Consider the following 18872-nt stretch of genomic DNA (forward strand, 5'->3'; position numbering starts at 1 on the left):
CCTGAAACAGGAGTGCACCTTCCTTGGAGGAATCTTGCCTGCCGTGCATCGAGGAGGAGAAAACTGCCAATCCTCCTCCTCCTTCATAAACCCAATTAGCTGTCAAGTCCTGGTAAATATGCAGCGCAAGTTGTCGGCCAGATATTTTGCCCCCCGTAATGTAAACAGCATATTGTCTTAGGCAGGATTATAATAGCTCCTAACTGTGCATCCCTGAAGATAGATGCAGATCTTCCTCCGGTGCTCTTTCAGGTTGCTCTGCTTCCATGTAGTATGATGAGAATGGCATGCACAATCCTGGCCCTCCAGAATGTGGCTTTGTGTGTTTTGGGACAGAAAGCTTTTGGGGAGAGCAGACTGCAAGATCTCAAAGGCTGTTGCTGCCAAGGAGGGGTGGTACTTGGTCCTGAGACTTTCCATAGACTATAAGCACCTCTTTTTCTCTGGGTTGTGATGCATGAAGAGCGCATTCCCAGGAGGTTTTCCCACATGCTTGTGCATTCATGTGCTATGCATGCTATGACAGGAGACATGTTTTAGCAAACAGTAAGAGGGCAGAATAACGTGTTGCTTAAATGACAAGCAAAATCTAGGAAGATCAGTCCCGAAGCTCACTGGATGTCTTTGGGTTAGTTGCCGTCTTTAATCCTTGTAGGGTTTTGTTTACTCAACTTTGATGTTGAGCTTGCACATTATTTTATGATAACTTTGGGTTCACCATAACCAATGGGTTTTCCTATGGACCAATACAATTTCCTTTGCTTTGTGCTGACCTTGTGTTGTTAGGCTAAAACAGAGGAAGAGGCGAACTATGAGCTCCTTGGAGGAAAATCTGTATATAAATGTTACAAATAATTAAATAACTCCTCTGTATTTACCATCAGCCTCTTCCATTCAGTTAAATATTTTACTACTGCTGCTGCTCAGAATCTGTTTAACGCTAAATGAGTCCTAGGTGCTGTGAAATACCATAGGAATAGTTCTCACCCCAACATGGAATTTATCACTGGCTTAAAAGTGGTATAAGATAAGACAGAGAGATGATGTCTTAATCTTGGGCAGAGAGGTTTATTTTGATATTTTAGCATGATAACTTTTCAGCCAGCCATTAATTATAGGTGACATTTAAGTTGCACCAATATGTTTGGTGCAAGGTTGCACCAGCGTTTCCTTGTAAGCCATTCATCATGCCTGGCGCGACTCTGCTGAGACTATTGAATGGAAGAGGCAGGCCACATTAACCGAGTGAGCCCACAGTCTTTTAGCCAAAAAGAAACCTCCTGCAAAAGCAGAAGGGACGTCTCGACACTTTGATCTCTTTTGGAAAAGCGGGCTATAAATAAACAGTATTATTATTATTATTATTATTATTATTATTATTATTATTAGATGCAAAGAAAATTCAAAAGTGTTTTCTGGAAGGCAATAAGTAAGTCCTCTGATGGTTTGAGACTGGAACAGCGGGAATTGCAAGGGAACCTCTGGGGAAATAATGGGGTTGGTGACCTCACCCATGGAGACAATGTCCATTGAATGGTGTGGTTGGCGTCGGAAAAGGCACAACACAACATGGCCCTTGTGCCACTACTGACACCAAATGGGTTCCCTCTCTTGACTTAGAGGACAATGGGACAGTTTCACAATATGTTTCCGGATCTGCTTTCGAGGAAGAAGGGAGCAGGGCAGGTGGAGACCTCAATCCACAGCCGTACCCAAAAGTTGGCACCAAGAAAGTGTCTGTCGACGTTTGGGGGGCACGGGGGGGGGGATTCCGAAAAGTGGGCATAAACCAATGTTCTCCAAGAAGAGGCAGATAGTTCAGCCACATAATTAAAGTTTTCTTCAAAAAATAGAGGGGGGGACGGGGGCGGCGTTGCCAGCAGACGCTGGCAGGAATCCAAAAATTCTAATTTCTGACTATGATTTAATTTCAATTTTAAATAAATCGGTTTTTAATTTAAAAAGAGTGAGCTTCATAACATTAGCAATGATTGCAACATTAAGCGCAGCGCTCACCATCTAGCAATATAAAACATTATTTATATCTGAATCGTAAACAGCCTTTTGAAATGGATTATGGTTTTTTGTCCCCATTCTAATACAACCTGGAGGGTACTAAAAAGTGTTGTGTGAAATTAACATTCTGCTGACTTTCGCCTATAAATGAGAAGCGAGCTATTAACATTTGTGTATTTTCATTATGTAAATTGTGTTAACACATGCCCACAAATTGCCACCAGCGATACAATAATTTTCTCTCAGTGATCATAATGTGTCCAAGTGAGTCATTTTGATTATGACATGCTAATTACATATTGCCTCCCTTTCTCTCTTTCCCCTTAAACACCCCCCTCTATTTTTCCTTTTTTCCTTTTCAGATTCAGAAAAACCAGGGATCTTTAAATGGAAAGTTTTTTGGGGGTTTTTTTTTTGGGGGGGGGGGAGAAAAAATTCACTTTTCTTTTTTTCCTGATGGCTGCTTCCTTTGCATGCTTGAATGCCTTGTTTTAAACTTAGCAAATTGCATTTTGAGGAAAATGCAAACCTTTAACTGCCTGTATTAGATTAGGTACCATTAGAAATAATAGGACATCCTGAGCCGCGATGTTTTGAGAAGAGTTTGCTGCTGTTGATTAATCTTGCTATATTTTATTGCATTAATGATTTGTTTTTTGCTGCTTTCCACTCCACTGTAAAGATATTGCATCCAGCCTAATACTTCTTCTTCTCTCTCTTTTCCCTCCTCCGCCCGCTCTTCCCATCGCAGCCTCTCCAGTTACTCCAGTGCATTGTTGATGAGGTGAGTCGCCGTCTTATGTGCTTTCACTCCTAAAGTCATTCCTAATGGACTGGAAAGCTTATATTTTGTTTCCTAATGAAGCACAATGGCCCAGCGTCCTCAACCGCTTGGCAGTTCTCGAGTGCCGCCTGTCCTTGTCCCGCTTTGTGCCGTTCCCTGACTCCTTCCCATTCAGTCCTTGGGAAGATGAGACCCTTTTCCAAGGAAATCTGGGGGGTTCCCCCCTCTTTTGGCAAATAGAGCCCCCCCCCCATAAGCCTCCATGCTAATTGATCACCTCTCCACCTTGACAGATGTGGTAATGCGGGGAAATGGAAGCTGCCATTTTGCCTTCACAGGAGGCACGCTTTGGCTCAGCTTTGGGTGCTGGAAAAAGGAGCTCTGTTAAAAGGGGTCGGAGTTGAATTGTGAACAAGAGCAGGATTGAATGCTGCCTCTGCCTTTGGTTCTGCAAAGGGGAGGAAGCTCCAGAACTGGAGGAACCCTGTCGTTTTTGCCACCTGAATCTCTATAGTCAGAGACTGCCAGGATCGGTCATCTCCCAATTCTGGATGCCAGTCCTGTGCTGCTATCCGTTTTCCGTGTAGTAAATCAGTGGTTCTCAACCTTGGCTCCTCCAGGCATTGTGGACTTCAGCTCCCAGAATTCCTGATCGTTTGGGTAAGCTGGCTAGGACTTCTGGGAGTTGAAGAGCAGAATACTAAGACAGCCAAAGGTTGAGAACCACTGTGTAGGACAAAACTGTCCTTTGTACCAGTAACTTGAGAAGATGGAAAGACTTTATCGCCAACCAGGTAAGGACTGGGACTTTTCAATGAAACATCAGTGACTCAGACCTAGATCTTGTTGTTGGTCTTGACTAGAGCAGACACATTAAATAAGAGGGATTTACCCATGTGTTGACTCCCTATTCAACTGTTGATGAAATGGGTCTACTCAAGTTGGGACTAACTCAACAGTATTCCAGCCTACGTCTGTGCAGTTGACACATTCCCAATTCCCAAGAACAAAGAAGGCCACAGGTTGGATGCGCTGGGTCAAAGTATCTTCCAGATAGATGTCCACTTTGTTAGTGAGGACTGTTCCTTCAGACATCTCTTGCACCTTCCATCTGGGTATCTAACTAGATGGAACGCAAAGTGTGCGTACGGTTGGTGTAGTCTGAGACTTCCCCACTGTGTATATTCTCTGTAGCTGCGGACTTCTTTAAGATGGGTGAAAAACCCATGTAGGCCCCCATATGTTGTTCGGCTACAGCTCTCATCAGCCATAGCCAGCATTGCCAGTGGTAAGGAATGATGGACGTTGAAGTCCAACCATATCTAGAGCAGCGGTTCTCAACCTGTGGGTCGTGACCTCTTTGTGGGGTCAAATTACCTTTTCACAGGGATGGCCTATGACTATTGGAAAATACATATTTCCGATGGTCTTCGGAACCAAGACACCACAATTTTATGGTTGGGCATCACCACAACATGAGGAACTGTATTAAAGGGTCACGGCATTAGGAAGGTTGAAAAGCACTGATCTAGAAGGTTACAAATTGCCCTTTTTGCCTTAGGATCCCTGGAGCTTCCTCCAAAGCCCCCAGACCACCTTTTTAAAAATCATACTCATTTTCAGGTAATTTTCACCTGGAAATCAGCCAGAGTGACCTAAAATGGCTCCAGAGTTGTTTGCTGATGTCCCCTTTCAGTCCCACTATGGCATACCTCCTGATCCTATTATTGTGGTGCATTTGTTGAGAAAGAGGGCCAGGACTTCCTTTGTGACAGCTTCCCAGTTGTGAAATCCTCTCCTTAAAGAGGTGAACATCTAAGGCTTAGTTTCAAGCAAGTAATGAAGACATGTTTAGTTTTTTGTGGGTTTTTCGGGCTATGTGGCCATGTTTGAGAAGTGTTTATTCTTGACATTTCACCGGCATCTGTGGCTTTGGCATCTTCAGAGAAGCTGAAGATGCCAGCCACAGATGCTGGTGAAACATCAGAAACACTTCTCGAACATGGCTACATCGCCCAAAAAAAACCACAAAAAACTAAGGATGCCGGCCGTGAAAGCTTTCGATGTCTCATTGAAGACATGTTTGTTCCATCTGGCACTTAATGGTTCTCTCTCTTAAAAATTCTGGGTTGGATTATTCTCTCTGAGATTTTAACGATAGCGCACTGTAAATCTGCTTTGTTCTGAATCGGTGTCAGTATTTTTGCACACTGCCTTGGGAGTCCTACTTGGGCTGAAAGAGCTTTGGGTACAAATATTTTAAGAAACAAAATACATGTCCATCTCTGTTTCACTTAAAAGTACAACAGAACAGGTGATGAATTGCCCTATCTCCGTCAGCTGAGTTCAAGTTCTTCCCTTAGGAGTTAAGAGGAAAATACTAGGCTTTGGAGTAGGGTAGTTCCACCATCTGCTTAGCTGCTGCAGCTGATTCCCTGAGACTTTGCTGTCAAGGAGTGGAACTACACTTCACAGGACAAGCTTCCCACAAAACAGTCTGGGTCAGACATTAATGCAATGGAGGGGGAAATTGAAATTTATGGGATAAGGTGATGGTCTGCAGATACATTAGGCAGAAGCAAATATAAGTGTGTAACAGGGTGAATACCCAGCTTGTTGAGGGCAATTGTAAACTGCTTCGGCGGGAGTGTTCACTGATAAGTGGCATAGAAATGTACTTGCTGTTGCTATTGCTATGAGTTGGTAGCTGTGTAGCAGTCCACAAAGCAAGTTAAGCATGTTTGCATGCCCATGGGGCTTGCATCTACTTGACACTTAGTAAAACTGTGCTCTTGAAGACTGGCAGCTGACTTGGAGAAACATTGCGATGAACAGATACATTATATCTGTGGTCTTAGATCTGCAATGAAGTGTTCATACATGCATGCTATCTATCACCCAATGAAGACCGCAAGAGAAAACTGGTGCCATTGTGCATTTTGGAGCATAGTTCCCAGGACTGCTTTATTCAAGGTTTTGGATGCATTGGGGATCACCTCCTTGGAGGTATCTGAAAGCCCATTTCTGTCCAAACCCCTGGCTAGAAGGGCAGATGATGCTTCATAGCAATGAATTCCTGCAAAGGAAGACAACAAAAGAGATTTGTCATAGAAAATATTAGAAGGATTGCATGCTGTATGCAGATCATCACATAGCCACCCCACTTCTCTGAGGCTCCCTTGTTGGATACAGTGCCTTAAACCAGTAAGCACTGGGCAAATTATATGCACAGTAGCTTTCCAGTAATCTATTCCAAAACAGACAAACACTCATGTGGCCCTTTATACATTACCTTTTATATGCTGTTCCTGCTTCATAGATTCCTCTCAAGAGGTGCCCTGCTTCCATTTTAAGCCATTGCCACCCCCAGCCATGAGGACTATAGGCTTATTTCTTTTGTAGAGCAAAATAAGAGTAATTTTAAGGAGCGCCCCAGCTTCTGAACCATATTCTGTACATAATGGGGGCAATGAAAAGCCGTGCTGGTTCCTAGGCTGCCTGCCTTCAGCTGGAGATGATTTCCATTCCTCCTCAGGGTCTGGTGGGTGCCCTATGGTTTCCCCCACATACGTCAGTTAATAGCAAAAGAGGTTTTGTTTTTCCTCTCCTTGCAGGCTTCGTTCCCCTCCTGCTTTCCTCCCTTGGCTCCTTTTAAGATGCAGCCCTGTTGGGGGAGAATAATCGTCCCCACTTATTGCGCTAATGTCTGTGTCTTTTTCTAAATAAGGACCTCATGAGAAAAGGGTCTGTTTGCTTTCTGGGTATGGTACAGCTGCTGTTGTTTTCCGTGCGTTCGCCATAATGCAAACGTTAGCTATTAGAAGTGTTTAGTGTTCTACGACTGATGGTCTCCCCTCTGTGGCATCTTCGCGAGAGCAAATCGGGGCTGGAAAGGTCCTAAAACTCACAGGGGGAGAGCAGCAGCATTGCCCCACTCTGCTTCCTCCGCAGCTGTTTTTGCATGGCAGCTTCTTTCCTCCATCCTCTTGATAGCGGCACACATGTTGCCCAACTTGGGGTGCTGCGGCCTTCGCTGCGCTAAACTTTGCAATATCTGGATGCCGCCCTTCCCTGGAATTGGGGAAGTTGGGCATTTATCCAACTGTCTTTTGAAGTCCTAGATGAGGAACAGTAGCAGAACTTTCCAAGCTGTAAGAATTGTAGAATTGAAGAGTTGGAAGATACCTCAAGGGCCATCAAATCCAACCACCTTCTGCCAAATCATAGTTAAGTCACCGTCCTTGTCCATGGATTTTTTATCCATGGATTCAAGCATCCACAGCTTGAAAATACAGTTGGCCCTCCATTTTTGTGGGAGATCCGTTCTGGATCCCCCATGAAAACAGAGGCTTGCACATATTCAGGCCTCATAGACTTGAATGGGGGATGCCCCATTAAAAATAGCAGAGGTCGCCCCTCTGTGGATATTTATATTCGCAGATCCAAGATCCGCAAATTAAGAGGAGCGACTGTATATTTTAAACGTATAAATTTCAAATAATAATAATAATAATAATTTTTATTTCTATCTTCCTGCCTCTCCCAATGGATTGAGGCAGGATCACAGCAGAGTTAAAATTACACTTAGAATATTGCAGCATTAGTTACTGCAGAATTAAAACCACAGCTAAAAATATAAAAACATAAGAACATAAAAACATAGCAAACCTTGATTTACCATTTCATATAAGGGACACCATTTTGCTGTGCCATGGAATATAATGGGACTCCGGCATCCACAGATTTTGTTATCCACAGGGGATCCTGGAGCCAAGCCCCAGCGGATACCAAGGACCCAGTGTATTCCCCATCATCATGTACAGATAGCTGTGCAAGCTGGACAGTAAGAAGAAGTGGATAAAGAAAATAATCAATTCATTTGAGATGTGGTGCTGGAGAAGAGTGCTGAGGATGCCATGGACAGCCACAAAGACAAACCAATGGGTCCTTGAACAGATCGAACCTGGAAACCAGGATGATCAAATTGAGGCTGTCGTACATTGGCCACATCATGAGAAGGCACAGTTTATTGGAAAAGACAATAATGCTAGGAAAGGTGGAGGGCAGTACAACACTTGATCTTAGCCAAAAGGCCAAGAAGCAATAGGATGGCAGAAGAAAGTAGAAAGAAAAGAAGACTGCATGCCAGATGGATGGATTCAATCATGGAGGTTATGGACATGAATCTACAGGACTTAAGCAGAGCAGTGAAGGATATGGAGAGGTCTTGGAGATGTCTCACCATTAGTTTGGGCCAACCTGTGGTCAGTTAACACCAATAGTGCGGCATACACCTCTCATCTCTCAGATGGTAAAATACGTCTGTACCAAAGAGACTCAAGTGCCGGAAATATTTCTCCATCGTTGCTTCCTTCGTGCCACAAACGTTTTGTTTCCTGGAGCCAGAAACTGTGACCTTACCCATGTGCGCGATTCAAAGGCTAGATGGAAACAAGGTAAAACTACAGGTAGGAATAGCTGAATAATTACCTTTAGACCAACCTGTGCAACAAACCTCCCCAAGAGGCTGAACTCATTTAATGGTTCCTAAAAACTCAATCTTGCGGGTGTCAACGGTCATGCTTGATTATTTGCGGCAGTGTTTTATGAAAAAGCAATAAGGCCGCGTGGGGTGTTTACAGAGGGGCCAAAGCGAACAATAAACGGCTGCAGTTTTTCCCAGGAAGTCTCTCTGGTGGATTCAGGTACCGGCGACGCTTCATGCCGCCTGGTTTCACTATTTAAAACTGTGAATGGGGACAGAGTGTTTCCATACTTCTTCTTCTTTTTTTCTGTAGTGAAAACGGCACGAGATTATAATTTTTTAAAAAAATCCTTGGTTATAAGGAAGGCAGCAGGAGACCTGGCTGTTAGTAGATTAGTAGATTAGTTTTGTTTTCTACGGTGTTTCTGAGCAATTCCCCAGTTCCTTGGAAGCTTCTTGAAGGTTTGACAATGAAAAAAGGAGATGGATGGGTCTCCCTATAAGATGGCTGGTTGTTTTCTTTCTCCTTGTGATAGGGAAACACATCTGGTGTGATATTATCTATTTAATTCAGAGGGAAAGAGATTGCTTTCTATCCTGTTCTTCTGGTGCTTTCTCAAAGCAATTAGAAAATGTCTTGAAATGCAATAAACTTTGAAAAGGTGTCCCAGGTGCCTGCTAGGTTCATACAAGGCAACAGGTAAGGACCAACACCTGTTCAGGCCCAATATAAACCTATATGTTTATTTTATATCCCACCTTTTGCCCAAATAGGTTCCAGGACAGCTTGCAACACGGACGAAATACTAACAATACATCAATTAAGAGTAAATAATTAGCTGATTAGTAATTATAATGACGTTAACTGCACAATAGCTATAAAATGAATAATTAAAACATAATTTTACATGAAGCAAAACCCAATAATAATAATAAATGCTTAAAAATAATTGTATAGACTTTCCTATTAAAACATCCATATTTTGAAACCATGTAAAATCATTTGAAAATAAAAGAACGATACAAATGCAGAAACTCCCTGCCTCCGCACATTAAAGACCAACAAATAAAAAGGGTCTTTATCTGTTTCCTAGAGCTTAACTTTCTAGAGCTTGAAAAGTTACTTTTAACAGGTAGTTAATTACAGTTCTTAGTTGGGGTGGAGGGGGTAGTTGCTGCTGCGGTTTTAGAAAGTAGGTTCGCTTTCCCATTTCGCAAAAATAACTGAAATATTATTGTGTTTGTGTGGCACTGAATAAATGAAAAGATCTGAGAGAATAATGCTTGGATTGTGAGCATCATCTTCTGTCTTCAGGCTTTCTTGTTTGGGGCAGCTGCTCTACTTGAAAATGGAGGGTTTTTTTATGATTAAGTATTTTTATTTGTTTTATAACAACAATACAAAACAAACAGTTAATAGTTTTTTGTGGGTTTTTCGGGCTATATGGCCACGTTCTAGAAGAGTTGATTCCTGACATTTTGCCAGCGTCTGTGTCTTTGGCATCTTCAGATCTGAAGATGCTAAAGACACAGACACTGGCAAAACGTCAGGAATAAAGTCTTCTAGAACATGGCCACATAGCCCCAAAAACCCACAAAAATCTATGGATGCCAGCCATGAAAGCCTTCGACTTCACAAACAATAAATAAATAAATAAATAAATAAATAGCAAATATTAGCAGTCTGTATGCAAAGTTGCATAATTGCTATCTTTTGTGGCGTAATAGCAGTAGCAAAGTCCTAAAGGCATCACAGCGGATGTCAGATTCTTGGGTTGTATTTACAGAGAACTCTTCTTTTTGTCTGCTTCTTCCTCTTCCTTTCCTCTCTTTGCAAGAACATCCATGAACAGTTTTCTTTGGGGAAACTGTGGTTTTTCTCTGCACTCGCTGCTCCTTGCCCTCTTAAAATGTGTTGTTTTGCCTGCAAAAAACGTCTGCTGGCCAAGTTGGAAAAAGGAAAGGATGAATTTGGGGAGGAGGAGGGGAGCATGAGCATGACACTAGCAATGTGGGGACCTTGCTGGCCAGCTGTGTGTTTTGTGTGATCAAAGGCCCGGAGGGAAAGGATCAAAGGATGAAGGAGAATAAATTCTGGGTCAGTAGTAGCAGCTGCTGCCGTCTTGGAGAGGATCCCCCAGCGCACACCTAAAAATCCTGCCACCCTCAGCAGCCACACAAATGCACACCTCTTGCCTGTCTTGGTCCAGCGTTCCAGTTCGGTACCTAGGAAACTTCCACAAATTAAACATTAGGGAAGAAAGTTAACCCGTCCCTCCCTCCTGCGCTCAGGATTTCTCTATCCCTCTCTGCTTTGCCTGTTCTGCTCCAGCACCTTTCTGACTGGTGCTAATCGCAAAATGCCAAGCCAGGGGTCTGGTTGGAGTTTCCCACATATTAAAACGTTCTGAACTTGTCCTTTCGCTCATAGATTGTGCATAATTAATAATTAAACAGCTTCCGTTGTAATGGGTTGACCTCCCTGAACTGTTCATTATTCACAAGGCACAGGCATCACTCAAAACAGAGCCTAGACCCCCCTCCTTCCTTCCGCCTCTGAATTGCCCTTCTTTCTGCTCAGACTGTAGAGAGATAGGAAGGCAGCAGTTGGGTTTCCTACTTGCTCTCTCCGTTTCAGCTGGAATTGAGGGGGCTTCTCTCTCAAATATGGAAAGAGGCAAACAAAATACATTTATGGAGTGGCTTTAGATGACCTGTGGTGGTTTTTAACTCATTGCTTTTGCAGTTCGTGATTGTGCAAAGCATGGCTCTGCCAAAGAGAATGAGCTGAAAGCTGTTGCTTTATTTATTTGTTTGTTCACTGCCTTTGGAAGTCAGACTTCTATCAAGGAGTTTGAGCCAAGAAGTCCTCAGGTCAGATCTTACTTTTCGGCCACAGCTGTCCTTAGCCAAAAAGCTGCTGTTTCCACCATTGAAAAGTTGCTATGAAGTTGAAGGGAGAAGCCAAGGTTGTCTTCAGCAGCAATGGCAGATCTTCCCCTCATTGCTCAATAACATCCAAAATCTCAGAACAGCAATGTCTTTATGGGTCCAACCGACATGTGCAAATACACGATGCAAACTTTTGGACCTCCACTGGCTTCTTCCTGAAGCAAAGATGGTAAAAATCATACAGGAGAAAGAAAAATATGATGATGTTAGACTCAGAAGACCGCATTTTTTCAAGATGTTGTTGTTGTTCTCAGTTCAGATGGGATGGAGGGATATCCATGCAGACAGAGGCCATTCCTCCCTTTTGGCTTTGTGGGAAGAAAGAATCTTAAAGCTCAGGAAGTAAAATTAAGTTCGATTAGCAACACAAAAAGATGCTTCCTTTGAGATCCAGGCTGCCTCTGTACTTTGCCTGTCTACCCATCTCTTTACTAGGCAGAGGATACTGAATTTCTCTGAATTTATTGTACTTTGCTGCATGGGCAACATGGATTGTTGTTGTTAACTGCTCTTGAGTTGCCCTTGACTCATGGTGACCCTATGGATGAGAGCCCTCCAAGCCCCCTTGCCCTCAACCTTTCTGCTCAGGTCCTTTGGGTTCAGACCTGTGACCTGCCTCATTGAGTCCAACCATCTGGTATCTAGAATTCAAAGGTATAGTCATGTTGGTCTGAAAAAACAGTATGCAAAGGGATCTTATAGCACCATTAAGACTAACTGAAAGAAAGAAGTTGATAGCATGAGCTTTCATAGACTTGAGCCTACTTCCTCAGAAACATGTTTTAGGAAGGAGGCTCTAGTCTATGAAAACTCATGCTTCCAACTTTCTTTCAGTTGGAGACTTACTGCATGTATTATTAAACCAGCTTACCTCTGTCTGATTTAAGGGTTAATTTGGGTGGTACCCTGATCTTATCACATGCCTTTTACCGCCGAAATTGCCGCTTGAATACATCGCAGGACCATCCTTGCTTGCAAAGCCGCTCCGGAGACCATTTTCTTAAATCGGAAAACTCCCTGATTTAAAAAGAGATGGGAGGAGCGTCTCTGCAAGCAAGGATGGCCCCAGGATGTAGTCGGGCAGCAATTTCGGTGGTAAAAAGTATGTGATAAGATCAGGGTGCTGCCCGAATTAACCCTTAAAGCAGATAGGGCTAAGCCAGTTTAATAATACATGCAATAATAATTATTATTATTACAGTCCGTCCTCGCCTTACGCGGGGGATCCGTTCCGGATCCCTCTGCGTAAGGCGAATTCCGGCTATGCTCGAGCCCCATTGGAAACAATGGAGCTCGTGCGCGGCGGCGCGGTGGTGGGGGCGCGTGCGCACGCCCATTCATTTGAATGGGACGCTCCGCCCCGCACGCGCCCGCGGCTTGAGCTCGTATGCTCAAGGCCGCGTATGGCGCGCCTGCGTATGGCGCGGGCGCACTGTATTAACCTTTATTTATAAAGCACTGTAAGTTTACACAGCGCTGTACATACAATCTTTTTAATTGGACAGTTCCCTACCCTCAGGCTTACAATCTAAAAAGACACGACACAAAAGGAGAAGGGAGTGGTGGAGGGGAAGGGGCCTTTCTAGTAGGATAATACATATAAAATACATAGCAATACAGGAAATGATTCAATAAAACAGACAACAAAAGAACATCAAATAGCAAGTGACAATTATGCAATGCCTAGGAAGGCTTCTCTGAACAGGATGGTCTTCAGCTCCATTTTGAAGCTGGTTAAGGAAGTGATGGCTCTTGCTCGCGGGGGAAGAAGGTTCCAGGAGTGAGGGGCAGCGAGTGAGAAGGGGCAAATCCTAGATGGGGCAGAGGAAATCCTGGGCTGGGACAGCAGAACTTGACTACCAGAACGGAGGGCCCTGGTGGGAAGGTGAGGAGAAAGAAGGTCGGATAAGTAAGGAGGGGCCAGTCTTTAAACGTCGACAGCAGGAGCTTATACTGAATGCGGAAGGGGAGAGGGAGCCAGTGAAGGGATGCCAACACAGGAGAGATGTGGTCAGAGCAGTGGGTGGAAGTGATAATGCGTGCAGCTGAATGCTGGACAGAGATTAAAGGAAGGAGGTGAGAAAGAGGAAGCCCAGCCAGGAGGACGTTACAGGAATCCAGTCATGAGATCACTAGGGCATGGACCAGGATCTTGGCAGTAGAGGCGGAGAGATATGGTCGGATTTTGGCAATATTGTACAAAAGGAATCTACAAGCCTTGGCTGTGGTCTGGATCTGAGGAATACACGACAGAGAAGAGTCAAAGATAAAACCAAGACTGCAGGCTTGCTGGACTGGTTGAATAGAAATGTTGTCCACAGAGACAGAAAAGGAGTGTTGAAGGGTTGGCTTAGGAGGAAAGACAAGAAGCTCCGTCTTGGACATGTTGAGCTTCAAACGCCGATGGCACATCCACTGCGAGACAGCTGTGAGACATGATGAAACTTGCTGTTCAAGCCTTGGAGAAAGGTCAGGGGCAGAAAGATACAACTGGGTGTCATCGGCATACAGATGGTAGGAAAAACCAAAAGAGCTAATGAGTTTTCTTAAGGACAGTGTGTAGAGAGAAAACAGAAGGGGACCCAGAACAGAGCCCTGGGGAACTCCAACAGATAAGGGAACAGGAGAAGAAGCCTCGTAGTCAATATCTCCTTGCATTTGGTGTGTGGTCTTCCTTTCTACTTCCCTCTACCTTTCCTAGCATCATTGCCTTTCCCAGTGATCCATGCCTTTTCATACAGTCATAGAGATGGAGGAGACCTCAAGGTCCATGAAGTCCAGTCTCCTGCCATGGAGGAATATAGAATCAAATCAGCCTCCAACAGATAGCCATTCAGCATCTGTTTAGAAACCTCCAAAGAAGGAGACTCCACCACACTTCAAGGGAGAATATACCACTGTCAAACAGCTCTTACAGTCATGATGTGGCCAAAGTACGACAGCCAGCTACCCCTGGATATATTGCTCATTGAGATAGATTGAGTCCAAAGCCTTGCTAAGGACCTTCCTCGGGCCTTTTGGAACAAAGAGGCATCTTGGCTTGCTCCGACAGATGCTCCTTCCAGACTCCTGTTTTGGGCCAGATCAAAATGGTGGTTATCACAAGCCATCTCCCCGGCTATCATTCCCCAGGACACTGGACCAAGCTCCTCACTTTGCTCAACACCCAACACATGCATTCACACACACACACATGTGCTGTGATAATGGTCTGCTGCACAGGGCTGTTGCCAGGATTCCAGACTCTACCCTAAATCTTCTTAAGAAATAAGTGGCAGCATTTGCAGAGATGCCTCTCTCTCTCGTGAAACCTTCTCTTGCTATTGTCAGTAAGCGAGAAGAAGGAGGCCAGGGCTGTACCCTCCGCTTTTGGCTCGGCTGCCAAGTTCAAAGCAATCCTTCTCCTGTGGCAGATTCCTCAAAATGTGTGTCAGAGGCAGTCTTTGGAATATTCTCTCTCCTTTTTACTCTTCAGTTACTTTTGATTTAATTGTGTTTTGCTGCAATTTCCGATTGTTTGAATTGGAGGCAAAGCCTTAATAAGAGTCCTAGTTAATTTTCTGTCTTGTAATTACCAGTCTCATTTTTCTGATAATTGGCCGTTGCAATTATATGTATATTTACTAATCACGTCAGCAGCGCGGTGGTCGCATCTCCCCACCGCCATTGATAATGACAGGCGCATGGGCGTATTGTAGAGGAGCTTTTATCATCTCCATCATCATCATCGCCTCTCTTCTCTTCCTTTTTTTCTTTCTTTCTAATTTTCTCCCCCTTCTCCCATCGCATCAAAGCTATTTCCCTTGCAACCCTTCGTAATGAACCCCACACACGCATTTGACACAGTTGTGTGCAAGAGAAATTGTTTGGCTCCCACCAAATGCTGCACGCTCTTGAGTTTCTTGCCTGCAGCATTGGAAGGTTGTATGCGATGATATATGACTCTTGCAAATGGCCAAAGCACTCCAAAGCACGGCGAGATTAAAATAAGTCATTCCTTTGTTAATTTAAATAGGTGCATGCATCATACTTTGCAAAGCACTCGGGGACGGGGGGGCTTTGCGGGGGGACGTTGCGGGAGAGAAGCTGTGGCAAAAGCTGCCGAAAGGTATTTTTTAATAGCAAATGAGAATAGATGAGAGCAGAGTCATTTGTAGCTGACTTCTGTTTTATGTGGCTCTCTTGTTCCAAGTGTAGGTCTAATGAGATGACGGTTAAAGCACTCCGCAGTGCAATTTCATTACATCCTGAGCCGTTACACTATAAACACTGGCAAGTCTCTCTGTCATTCTTTGGGGAACGCTGCGTTTTTGGAGTGAGATACAGGGGGAACCTCTTCAATTTGTAAATCCCTCTTTTGCAGATGAATAATTCCTCCCTGAAACGATAGGGCCGTGTTTTGCAGTTGTGTTGTTTTTTTAATGCATTGCTAGCTTTGTGTTTTGGATGGATTTGCCATTAATTGTCTCAGCGTGCCATTTTCTTTTTCTTTCACTCTCTTTTTAAAAAGTTCTTCCAATCTCTCTGTCCCTCGTTTCAATCCAACCAGATTTGGAATGGCTAAGTGTAAATAAATAGCAACTATGATGCAGGAAGCAAAGGTCAACGCAAGAATAATTTCCTAGCTCTTTGTTAATTACAAGACCATTTGGGTGTTACTTAAATAATCATTAATTTCTCATTTACACTTTCCCTACCTTCCTTTCTGCCTCGGGGCTATCATTGTCCCTTTCTTGCCTCCCCCACGGTCTTATTTCTACATGTTTTTAGCCACGGCATAACACTCATTTACTTGTAAATGCAGGGTTTCCAACACGTTCCTCAGATATTGCACACACACACTCAGGCTGGTGTGTGGTTGTTTTTATATTCCTTTGCAACTGTACAATTAATAAACTGGATTCACACTTTCTCCTTCTTCTTTTCCTCCCTCTTCTCCCCCCATCTGCCCTCCCCAAACTCAATTGCAGAAATCGCCCGTCCTTCCGGTTGGGGAGTTCTCGGAGCCGTTTGTACACTTCATCACTCAATGGTAAGCTTGGTTTGCAAATGCGCCGTGCCCTCGATGTAAATGATACATGCCATTAACTCCGCAGTACCACAGGACCTTATGGCTTCCTCTGCCTCCTTCCAGAGACGCCAGGGACTTGGCAGGCCTTGGGCAGCTGGGCCGGCAAAGCTGAGCAAACTGTTTAAATTATGTAAACGTTATTTACACAAAGGGTCATAAAAGTACTTCAGAGGAAGGGTTGTTTTCCCCCCCTCTCCCCCCCTTTTACCTCCCTGCCCTTGTTTTAATAAACGGTTGGGGATCTGAGCGCATTCCCAAGGAGTTGGCGACGTCTGTGTGTTTTTATCAGTGTTGGAAGTCATTTGAAGAAGAAGCAGAAGGATGACATATAATCATATGTACAACTCTGTTATTGAAGAATATTATTATTATTATTATTATTATTATTATTATTATTATTGGGAGGTGGGAGAACAGGTGAAACAACCCCTGTGATTAAATTATGGGCTTTTCATTTAGAAATGCTTTTTATGAAGTGGTTCTTTCGAAGGTATTCTTGCCAGTTGGGGCCATATTTGAAAGTACACCGTTGGGCATATTTTATTTCTTCCAAAGCCAACTGCCTCAATCAGTGGGAGGCCGCTTAAATTAACCTGATGAATTTTTCACAATATGTCTGATTTGTTTGTTTTAAAAAAGGACTCTCCTGAGCACAAAGAGGTTAATGATCTAAGCTCAGTCTATTATAAGGACGGCATGTTTTTAACGCCCTCTTTATACAGTATAGAAAGTAATAAGGAGGCACTTAAGTGATAAGGTGAGATTGGACTTGGTCTCCGCGTGATGAATTTAATGGAAGACTCTTCCTCTTCCCGCGCCTTCCTTCCCTCCTATCAAAATGAACTTCCTGCGCAAATATCTTGCAACTTAGCAGAGGGGGAAAGAAGGCAAAAAATGGTAGCGAGAATACTTTTGTTGCAGTAAGGAGTTCAGATTAGCCAATCCACTTTGGGACAAAGCAAATAATCTGACTTTTTATTACGGAGGTAGGACTGAGAAACAGTTCCTTACAGGAGCTAGTAAATGCAAAGGATGCTCAACACCATGCGGAGAGCAACAGCAACAAACATGATGGAGACTTGGACCCCAATGGCAACGGCGATGAGGATTTCTGGATTAAAAGACGTTGAAGTTGGCAGTCCGCACCGATCCCCATCAAACACCCTTCCCTAGGTTCCTTGACTTCAGCTCTCCTTTCCTTTGAAAGGAACGTTGGATCACTTCCATCAGAATTGACTTTCAAGGAGGTGGCCAAGGATTGGCACCTGAAAAAGAGCTTTTTGTGGGTTTTTCGGGCGTTGTGGCCATGTTCTAGAAGAGTTTATTCCTGACGTTTCACCAACATCTGTGGCTGGTATCTTCAGAGAATTTGGGCGTATTCCAGTGGCACAGACCTAAAACTAATGCGAAAGAACCTCCCCTGGAGTCTCCCAAAGGGTGATTGTCTGACAAAAGAATTAACCGTGCAAGTTTACAGTTAATTGAAATAATAAATACAAGGCTTGGGTTTATTATGGGACTAATCCAGTTTCAGGCAGATTAGGTTTTTATGCCGGAGCCATAATTGCCTGTGATCTATCCTGCTCTGGCAAAATGAGGGGGGGGGGTCTGTTCCTTTCCCTCTGTACCCAGAGATTAATCTGAGAGCATATCGTTTTTATATTTTTTTAATTGAGCCAGGAGGAGGGCTAACCTCTATAGAAATGTCCACAGATGTCAGGCTGAAGCATAAATGATGGCAGATAATAGCCTCCTTCTCCCACGAGATCCGGTTACTTTGGAATGTCAGATTAAGACTGTTGCCAAGGCGGCTTGAATGGCTTGCAAGAACGCAAAAGCAGCAACCCTCTGTCGGTTCGGCTGTGCAAGGAGAGCGATCCATCCGATGCGTTGCTACCACCTACTTCGCCTTGACATTTAGTGGGGTTTGTGCAACCTAAATTGCATTGAACAATGGCCAGAGTGCTCTATGGCATCTGCACTTTGGGCGCTGCTTGCCCTGCAAGTAACACTTCTACACAACATGACGTAATAAACGTAACATGACAAAATCTTAACCCTGTTAAGTACACAAACATATCCACAAATACTCAACTACAATTCCATCATTACTAATATATGCTATATATACACACACATACACACACACATGATTAACTTCCCAAAGTCCCTGCAAAATAAATTCCTTTGTCCATACCAGTAATGTTACGTACTCTTATTTTCTGTTCCTTCCTCAAACCACATCTCTCATTTCCCTCACCTAATAGGACTTCTCATTTCATATTTTATGTAATCTTTAAGATCCCTTGTTGACTTGCCTGTTTATTGCCGCCACCTCTTACAAGTTAAAAAGATTGGAGACCATCCTTCGTTGACTTTTTTCTGTATCTCCTTTTGCCTCGGACAAGAGTATAGTCTGTAGCAGATATAATTCTGAGCCTGAAAGCCCAGGGAGTGTCTCCAGTTCAAATTGCCTACAATTTTATTGATGGATCTTAGGTTCCTTAGGTGTTCCCTAGCACCATGTATAGATGCAAGAGATGGACAGTAAAGAAAGCAGATAG

At 43.7% G+C, this 18872-nt stretch overlaps 1 protein-coding gene across 1 annotated transcript in view; it reads left to right on the plus strand.

Moving 5' to 3' along the window:
• MAP2K5 (mitogen-activated protein kinase kinase 5) overlaps positions 1-18872 on the plus strand; it is a 122726-nt gene that overhangs the window by 86978 nt on the left and 16876 nt on the right. Inside the window, exons 18-20 of the mRNA XM_042474986.1 lie at positions 2379-2401; positions 2764-2800; positions 16208-16269. Coding sequence (XP_042330920.1) covers positions 2379-2401; positions 2764-2800; positions 16208-16269 — 122 coding nt within the window. The remainder of the gene's footprint in view (positions 1-2378; positions 2402-2763; positions 2801-16207; positions 16270-18872) is intronic.

This window comes from Sceloporus undulatus, chromosome 6 (genome assembly GCF_019175285.1).
Source record: "Sceloporus undulatus isolate JIND9_A2432 ecotype Alabama chromosome 6, SceUnd_v1.1, whole genome shotgun sequence".
Classification (NCBI taxonomy): Eukaryota; Metazoa; Chordata; class Lepidosauria; order Squamata; family Phrynosomatidae; genus Sceloporus; species Sceloporus undulatus.